Below are 9,459 nucleotides of genomic sequence, written 5' to 3'. Positions count from 1 at the left end.
TTAGCCAGGATGGTCTTGATCTCCTGACCTCGTGATCCGCCCATCTCGGCCTCCCAAAGTGCTGGGATTACAGGCTTGAGCCACCGCGCCCGGCCACATGCACACATCCTATAGTAAAAGTCAAAGGATGCTTTCCATGGACTCCTTCCCAAGTCCTTTGTAAGTCATTTTGGCCCAGGTTCCTTGCCCCTGCTGATGAACAGGCACTAGAACACATTGTAGAGCCTTGGCAGAGGCACCGGCCACAGCTCAAGATTTTCAAGACAGCAGGACAAGCTCTGTGGCCACAGGGGACAAGACAGAGGCAGGTGCTTGCTCAAATGGAGGCAGGGTGGGGACTTCCATTTCTGAGGCTGCTGGAGGGTCTCAAGCCCTAAGCCAGGTCAGAAGGGATCTGGACAGGACACATCAGGGAGCCCAGCCTCTGCCACAGAGGACACACAAGCAGACTTGAATTCTGTATCTCTGGGAGGCTTGCTCTATAATTGCTTCTTTGGCTTTAAAAATATTTAGTTTTCCTTTTAACATTGCCACCTTTGCCCCAGAAATACAACCTGTTTACAAGAAGCAGCACACTGACCTGGAGGGCCCTGTGGGCCAGGAGAGCCGCTGGAACCTGAGGAGGACGAGACAGCAATCAGCAGAGGGGCAGGTACAGGTGGGGACATCTGGCCCCGGTGAAGGGCAGGTGGGGGTTGGGGGATGCTGTCTTCCAGGTGAGGGCTGTGTGAGTGTATTGCAGGCCAGGAGTGACCCCAGTGCATGTCCTCCTTAGGGAGGGGGCCGCAGCTGGGTGGGATCAAACTACCCCTTGCTCTTTCCTGCTCAGAGTAGAACATTTGGGCTGGGGCAGTAGAACATTTGGGCTTTGAGAAGGGCCCATTCTCCCTGGGTTGTCCAGACATGTTACTTTTGATGTGTGCATCTGGGCTGCAGTCAGTCAAGGAAATGGTCTAATTTCTGATTTCCTGAATGATCCATCGACCTGCTTAGGGATCACATAATGGGGCCACTGAAGAGAGATGGAAACATGGCCCCAAGCCCATTATGGGACTAAACTTACAGCGCCAGTCTTGACTCTCCAGAGACTGCTTTTTTGGGGGATGCTCTTTGGACCCACCCACCACCCCTGCATAGGCCTGGGGTAGGCGGTTAGGGCTGTCTGGGGTCCCAGGGCCTCTTCTCTGTGATCCATCCTGAATGTGCCTTCTCCTCTAGGAAACTGATTCCTCCCTGCACACTGGACTTACCTTTGGGACCCACAGAACCTGGGACACCAGGTGGGCCGTGAGGACCTGGTTCACCAGCAGCCCCTGAGGAGAAATGGAGGGATGAACACTTTAGGAGAGGCCCCAGTGTGGCTGCCCCCTACCCTTGGAGACCTACAGGACCTGCCCAGCAGAAGAAACCATGTCAAATGGCACTGTCATTTGGAGGGGATGCTTCCCACCCTGCTAGTGGTCTTGGATTCAATTGGTGCCCCAGTGAGGTCACTTATCAGCACAACTCCTTCAGTTCCTACCCCCAGATACTTTATAGTCTATGGAGTCTGGCACCTAGTAGGCACTCAATAAATTTTACTGTCTGGTTCAGCAATATTTTAAAGAGAAAGTAAAACTGAAAATAAAGCTTCCTGCTCACAGTCTGTTAGCATTAAGAGGATTTCTGGTATCTGTCTTGGTTTCCCCGGACAAAAGCAGTCTAATAGTTAAGGGTGGAATTGCAACACCTTCCCCAGTCCCTCCAGCACTGAATCTACATCTGGGGCCTTCCCTACCTCCCTCCTGGCCTCCTTCCAGCCAGGAGAGGTGAAGGGGTGGCCTGCACCTCCACACCTATGGGTATATCTCCTCAGGTGGGATGAGAGACTGAGAAAAGAAATAAGACACAGAAACAAAGTATAGAGAAACAACAGTGGGCCCAGGAGACTGGCACTCAGCATACCAAGGACCTGCACTGGCACCGGTCTCTGAGTTTTCTCAGTTTTTATTGATGATTATTTTCATTATCTCAGCAAGAGGAATGCAGTAGGAGAGCAGGGTGATAATAAGTAGAAGGTCAGCAAAAAAACATGTGAGCAAAAGAATCTATGTCATAATTAAGTTCCAGGGGAGGTACTATGCCTGGATGTGCATGTAGGCCAGATTTATGTTTATCTCCGCCCAAACATCTCAGTGGAGTAAAGAATAACAAAGCAGCATTGCTGCCAACATGTCTCATCTCCCGCCATAGGGTGGTTTTTCTCCTGTCTCAGAACTGAACACATGTACAATCGGGTTTTATACCGAGACATTCAGTTCCCAGGGGCAGGCAGCAGACAGTGGCCTTCCTCTATCTCAACTGCAAGAGGCTTTCCTCTTTTACTAACCCACCTCAGCACAGACCCTTTACGGGTGTCGGGCTGGGGGATGGTCAGGTCTTTCTCATCCCATGAGGCCATATTTCAGACTATCACATGGGGAGAAACCTTGGACAATACTCAGCTTTCCAGGGCAGAGGTCCCTGCGGCTTTTCACAGTGCATTGTGCCCCTGGTTTATTGAGACTAGAGAATGGCGATGACTTTTACCAAGCATACTGCTTGTAAACATTTTGTTAACAAGGTACGTCCTGCACAGCCCTAGATCCCTTAAACCTTGATTCCATAGGACACATGTTTTTTTGTGAGCTCAAGGTTGGGGCAAAGTGGCTGGGGCAAAGTTACAAATTAACAACATCTCAGCAAAGCAATTGTTTAAGGTACAGATCAAAATGGAATTTCTTATGTCTTCCCTTTCTACATAGACACAGTGTCTGATCTCTCTTTCTTTTCCCTACAGAGAGGCTCAAAGGTCTGTGCACTACTCCACCTTACAATGAACTCTGCTCTGCCCTGCCCGCTGAGCCCCACCTTGGCCTGATTCCTCACCCTCCTTACCATCCAACTCTGGGAAGGCTACTGCTCCTATGACCACTTTCCCTGTGGATTCCAGGGATGTCAGATGGGTCCTCAGCCCTAGGACTGGCCCTGCAGCCCAGCCCATGCCGAACGTCTCTGCAGGGCCTAGCACAGACCCTGACTCAGGGTGAGCGCTCAGTAAATGAAGGAAGGAGGGAGAGAGAGACAGAATGAAGGAGGGATGGGTGTTGACGGAGAGAAGGAAGCACAGGCCTAGCTAACTCTGCCAGGGAAGGAATCGCCTCTTACCTCTTTCCCCTTTCTCTCCAGACCCAGGAGGCCCTGGCTCACCACGAGGTCCCATGGGGCCTTCTCGCCCTCTCTGGCCCATGGGGCCTTCCATGCCGGGATCTCCTAAAGACAAGGATGGCCAGCCTCCAAGTTAGGATCCCGTGCGCCAGCTGAGGGCTCCACAGGCAGCCTTCCACTGCAGACACTTGCCCGGAGCCCTTCCCTGGCCTCCCTGTTTCTCTCCTGGACCCCATAGCCTTGGCTCAACCTGGAAGGCAGAGTGGCTCTTTGAAAATGTGAGTAGATCATGTTCTACCTCTGCCCCAAACCTGCACAAGGCTTCTCAACTCACCCAGAGTCAAAGCCGAAGTCCCTATACTGGCCTCTGAGGCCCCACACAGCCTGCCTCCTCTCGGCCCATCCCTTTGGACTTTCCAGCTCAGATGTCTCCTCCTCCCTGATGCTCCTTGAAAATTGCCCTGGGGCCTTGGCCTTGGCTGCTCCCTCTGCCTGGAATGTTTTCCCTAGATCTCTCCTGCCTGGCTCCTTCTTGCCCTTCTTTGCTCAAAATGAAAAATCTTTGCTCAAAAATCTTTGCTCAAATGGCAGCCTCTCAGAGAGGCCTTCCCTGACTTCCCTGTGTAAAATTACCCTCCCCAGCTCTCATTTGCAAAATCCCTCCAGGCTCTTCTTTCCCGTGTCATTCATCATCCCAACCTGCTACAGACTTCACTATTTTTCACAGTTACTGTCTTTCTCCCCAACCCAAATCTCAGCTCCACAACAGCAGGGTTTCTCTGTTTGGTTCACTGATGTCTCTCCAGAGCCTAAAACAGGGCCTCGCATACAGCAGGCACTTAATGAATGTTTATTAAATGAATGAAAGAATGAGGAATAAATGAATAAAGAAAAATGTGTTTCTTACCCACACTGCCTTTTTGACCTTTTGGTCCTTCTGGACCTGGGTGGCCCAAGGGCCCAGGGATACCTGTGGACACACAAGAGTATCTCAGCTCCTGTTTTCCTCCCAGAAGCCATCAGCTAGGACTGAGCAGGTGCATCACCGGCAGCGCTGGAGGTCATCAGAGAGTACGTACCTGGAGTCCCAGGGAACCCTCGATCTCCTGCAGGAACAAAGGCAAAAGAGAGAGTGGTCAGCCAGAGGACTGTGCCCAATTCCCCAAAGAAGTCACTAGTGGGATTCGGGTAGGGTTGCCAAACTTAGCAAATAAAAATGCAGATGTACAGTTACATTTGAATTGCAGATAAACAACATATATTTTTAGTTATAAGTATGTCCCATTAAATATTTGGGACAAGTTATAGTGAAAAATTATTTGTTGTTTATCTGCAAAGTTAACTGGGAGTCCTGTATTTTATCTGACAACTGCAGGTTCGGGCACTCTGGCAGCATCAGTCCCCATCCCTAACATGGTCAGGAAGGGAGTGCAGGCTGGAGCCTTGGGGAAGGAGCGCTGGGACAATGACCCAGGTATATACGAAGGTGTGGGTGGCAAGGATCTGAAGGGAAAAAAGAGACTCGAGGGCTCCAAAGTGGAGGAGCTGACTTCCTGGACTGGGGTTGCCTAGGAAGTGAGGGGGGAGCTGGAGAGAGGTGGGATCCTGTCATCTTGAACGTGGTGCTCAGTATTCTTCTGGCTGCAGAATCACCGAGGGTGACTAAGATAAAGACTCCTGCCCACATCCATACCCCCTGAGTCAGAGGCTCGGGGAATGGGGCCCAAATTCTTTTGGAGATTCCTGTGCACACGGAAGCTCTCCAACTCTGGTCAGCTGGACCAAGGAGAGCTGCTCTGTGTCCAACCAAAGGTCCCTGGGATTGGAAACCTCTCCTCCTCACATGCCTGTCCCATCTGTTGTCAAATTACTTCTTGGAGTGCAAGGTGGGTTTTCTGACACTTGCTGATTGTTTGAAACAATTAACACTTGCTAATATTTAAGGTAAAAATGCCCATGTTATAATTACCTTTAGGTCCTGGACTTCCCATGTCACCTGAAACCAGAAAGATACGAAAACTGTGAGACAGGGCAAGAACCCAAAGGCCATACTCTGCCTTGTATGGCAGAGTAAACTGTATTTCAAGGTGAGTGAGTCCCTCCCAGTCCCAGTCTATGTCACTTGGGCTCATTGCTGGGCTTCTCTTAGATGCTTCCTTATCTAAGATATTCTGACTCTAAAACCAAATCTCAACCTTCTCAACAGATACCGTAAGATCATTCAACTCTTCATCCTCCCATTTAGAACAAAGAACCAACAGATACCATAAGATCATTCAGCTCTTCATCCTCCCATTTAAAACAAAGAAAAAGGTTTCTAATCCACCCAGAAAACTCGCTTCCAACTGCAGGAAATGAATCAGAGACAAGGTTCAATCCATGGCAATACCTTTAGGGCCAGGGCTTCCTCGGAGATTTCCTGCAAGGGAAAGCAAATCCTGAGTCAGCTTCACACCTCCTGTCCGTCACACACACACAATAAGGGGATCATGGTATGGGAAGAAGAAACTGAAGCAAAGACTAGAGATCAGACTCTAAATTTGGCTAGTCCGGTGATCTTGGGCAATTCTTCTTTCCAGAACTCAGTTTTCCCAGGAGTAAAGTGGGACCACAGTCGTGGTCCCACCTACCTCTCAGGACTATTGAGAGGATCGGAGGAGGAGAGAGGCTGAGAGTGGGCTCGATGATGGTGCCCACAGCACATGCCCACATACCACATACATGCAAAGAAGAAAGGGACTCAGGGGAACTGGCCCTGTGCCCAGCGATGCTCTCACCATTTTCCTGTTCCGTCATTAGCTTGTTCCTCACGAACATCCAGAGCACCTCCTGGTTGTTGCTGTTCAGCCCAATTTTGTCCAGGTCTGCTCCCACTGTGGGTGCCATGCCCTGGAGGCGGGCCTTGCTGCTTCTCTCCAGCTTCTCGTCAGACAGCATGCTGCTCCTGAACCTCTCCAGCTCGTCCACACGAGCCTTCAGCTTCCTCACCTCCTCGGCTGCAACAAACAGACACAGATTGTATCATTGAGGGCCCGGTCCTTCACCTTTCACACACTCGCTCCTCGTGGGGGGCCTGACACAAGGGACTGGGGCCTGTGGTGGCTTCTTCACACTAGAATACTCATGCAGAGACAGTCCGCCGTGGCCACCAGCAGGATTAGCTGCTCAGCATCACAACAGAGCCTTAAAGAAACCTGGCCTGGGAGTCAGTCTTCTCATATGAGCTGGGTGGCAAAGCTTGTCCTCACTCTCCCTGTGAGGTGGTGTGAGTGCTGATAGAAATAGATATGGCTGGCCGGCGCGGTGGCTCAGGCCTGTAATTCCAGCACTTTGGGAGGCCGAGGGGGCCAGATCACGAGGTCAAGAGATCGAGACAATCCTGGCTAACACATTGAAACCCCATCTCTATCAAAAATAAAAAAAATTAGCCAGGCGTGGTGGAATGCGCCTGTAGTCCCAGCTACTCGAGAGGCTGAGGCAGGAGAATCCACTTGAACTCGGGAGGCGGAGGTTGCAGTGAGCCAAGATTGTACCACTGTACTCCAGCCTGGGGGACAGAGCAAGACTCTGTCCCCAAAGAAAAAAAAAAGAAAGAAAGAAAGAAAAAAAGAAAAAGAAAAGAAATAGATATGGCTGCTTGGAAACAGCAAAAATAAAAAAGACTAGGAAAATCCTGACCTTGTTACTATGGGCAGCCAGGTGCTTAGAGCAGGGCCTACGGTGCAGCGAGGGTGGGGCTGGGCATCAGGTGCTGCATCCAAATTCAGCTCCACCACTAAGTGGCAGCATGTCCTTGGCCAGGTACCTCCTGGGGCCTCAGATTCCTCATCTGTGGTAACAAGGGTCTGCACCAATGCATTCAGGTCCCCTCGCCCCCTAACACATGGGCCCACTCACAGATTCCTGCCCTTCTGACCGGCAGTGGGGCCGGCCTGCCTCCTACCATACAGGCTGCCCTGCTGCCTTCGCCACATACCCAGAGCAATAAGGCCGAAGAGCAGCCCCAGGAGGAGCAGCCAGGTGAGCAGCAGGCCCAGCAGCCACTTCCACCAGCTGCAGCAGGAGCCGCAGGGGCACCAGGCTGGCGCCGCTCCCCAAGGGCCACCGCCAGCACCACCAACATTGCCACCTCCTCCACTGCCACCAACACCACCGCTGCCGTAGCTGTGGATACCTGTGGAAGAGTCAGAGAAAATGAAGCAAATGCAGGCGGCTCCTGCCTTTTCCCTCCAGATTCTCTGACTTTTGGTGACTTTCTGACCTTAGTGACTGTGACTGGGGGCTTTGAAGTTCCTGTGCTGTTCAACATGGGACAGGGCTGGCTCCTGGACTGAGCACAGGGCCTGGCTGGTGCTGACCAGAAGTCTGGCAATCCTGGCTTCAGCTGTGTGACCCTGAGAAGGTCACTTCACCTTTGTTTCTGTTTTTATAACATGGGGTTAAAGGATTGCCTACTTCCTGGGAAGGTTGTTGAATGAAAGGGGACAAGGCACGCAAAATAGTAGAGGAGTTAGCAGCACAGCATGAGGCTTAAACATCTTTATTTTGAATATAGCATTGATCTGCATCTGATTGGACCCAAACCTAAAGCGTTCCCATCTCCGTGCCTCAGTTCACACAGTGCTTTCTTTAATCCTCACAGCGCCTAGAATTATACTCAGCTCTTCAGGGGTGCCCAGTGAATTAAAACAATGTCTTTTTGTAATGAAAAGTGTTTTTAGTTCTCTAAAATGGGGTGGTAAGAGCTGACCTGCTTCTATCAAAAGGCGGTGGAAGGAAATGAGGAAACGCTAAGGGGCTGGAGGCGTGCATGGCTTAGTCTCTTCTTGAGCTGCTGTGTAAAGACACAGTCGCACTGTTGTGTTAAGACACAGTGGCACTGTTGGGTTAGGAGACAACCTAATTAGCAAGTGTTAATTAGGGGCAGCTGGGGGCGGGAGGCCTGTTAGCTTCATCTCCTGAGCTAAGCTCCTTCTGCTGCCACCTCTGACCCACAGCCTGCCACTCCCCTGACCCCCACCCTGCTCCCTTCTGAGCCTTTAGGGAAACTCTTTAGAGTCTGGTGGCTTCTGTGCACTGCTTCCAGGCAAGGGACTGTCATCTGGTCCATTAGCCACAGGCAGCCCCATTGGATCCTGTCACTGCAGGGTTCGTGGTTCTCACCTACCTGCAGTGGTGGTCTTGCCCTTTGTGGACACAGTCTTCAGGTCTCCTGAAAGGACAAACAGGTTTTGACCTGAGTTTTTAAACTGGAGGAGCTGGCTGCTCTGCCTATGGAGTAGCCATTTTTAAATCCTTTACTTTCTTAATAAACGTGCTTTCAATGACGTGCAGGAACATCCAGCAGCTCAGTCCTCACTAATCTGATGTTTGTGATAATTACATCCATGAAGACATGGCTTAGCAAACAATTAATGGTGGGAGAAAGTACCATGTTTTAATTCTCTTATGACCTTAAACCTTTACACCTCAAAACATTTTTTGGAACACCAAGTTATGGGTGCCACTTGCATTCAAACAATAAGTGTGGTTGTGAGAAATGACTCTGATTTCTTGGTTAAGGGACTCTGAACACAAGTTCCCGACCTGGGGTGGAAGGAATTGGGAATGAGAAGGATGAGCTTGGAGGAGGATTGTTCCTCAGTCCGTGATGCTATTTGAAAGTTGAGTGTTTGGCTGGGCACAGTGGCTCACACCTGTAATCCCAGGACTTTGAGAGGCTGAGGCGGACATATCACGAGGTCAGAAGTTCGAGACCAGCCTGGCCAAGATAGTGAAACCCCATCTCTACTAAAAATACAAAAATATTAGCTGGGTGTGGTGGCACATGCCTGTAGTCCCAGCTACTTGGGAGGCTGAAGCAGAAGAATCGTTTGAACCCAGGAGGGAGAAGTTGCAGTGAGCTGAGATCACGCCATTGCACTCCAGCCTGGGCAACAGAGCGAGACTCCTTCTCAAGAAAAAAAAAAAAGTAAGAAAGTTGAGTGTTTGTGGGCATGTGTAGAATTTACTGGGCAATTTGTTCATACCTTTCCTCAGATTCTGAAAAGGATCTTTTGACTCCACAGCTCTAGACCTACCCCTAAAATGTTAGAAACTGCTAACTTTAAAGACTTACAGTTGGGCCAGGCGCGTTGGCTCACGCCTGTAATCCCAGCACTTTGGGAGGCCGAGGCGGGCGGATCACAAGGTCAGGAGGTCGAGACCATCCTGGCTAACACGGTGAAACCCTGTCTCTACTAAAAATACAAAAAATTAGCTGCGTGTGGTGGC

At 50.6% G+C, this 9,459-nt stretch overlaps 1 protein-coding gene across 1 annotated transcript in view; it reads right to left on the bottom strand.

Annotated features, from left to right (window-relative positions):
- COL17A1 (collagen type XVII alpha 1 chain) overlaps window positions 1-9,459 on the bottom strand; it is a 55,968-nt gene that overhangs the window by 18,786 nt on the left and 27,723 nt on the right. The window contains exons 16-25 of the mRNA XM_023206580.2: window positions 8,354-8,398; window positions 7,163-7,360; window positions 5,964-6,182; window positions 5,576-5,605; window positions 5,156-5,182; window positions 4,266-4,292; window positions 4,094-4,156; window positions 3,187-3,291; window positions 1,251-1,313; window positions 581-616 (exon numbers count right to left, since the gene is read on the bottom strand). Of these exons, the coding sequence (XP_023062348.2) occupies window positions 581-616; window positions 1,251-1,313; window positions 3,187-3,291; window positions 4,094-4,156; window positions 4,266-4,292; window positions 5,156-5,182; window positions 5,576-5,605; window positions 5,964-6,182; window positions 7,163-7,360; window positions 8,354-8,398 (813 nt within the window). The remainder of the gene's footprint in view (window positions 1-580; window positions 617-1,250; window positions 1,314-3,186; window positions 3,292-4,093; window positions 4,157-4,265; window positions 4,293-5,155; window positions 5,183-5,575; window positions 5,606-5,963; window positions 6,183-7,162; window positions 7,361-8,353; window positions 8,399-9,459) is intronic.

The sequence above is a fragment of the Piliocolobus tephrosceles genome, chromosome 9, assembly GCF_002776525.5.
Source record: "Piliocolobus tephrosceles isolate RC106 chromosome 9, ASM277652v3, whole genome shotgun sequence".
NCBI classification, from domain to species: Eukaryota; Metazoa; Chordata; class Mammalia; order Primates; family Cercopithecidae; genus Piliocolobus; species Piliocolobus tephrosceles.
This window is presented reverse-complemented; position numbering and strand designations above follow the sequence as displayed.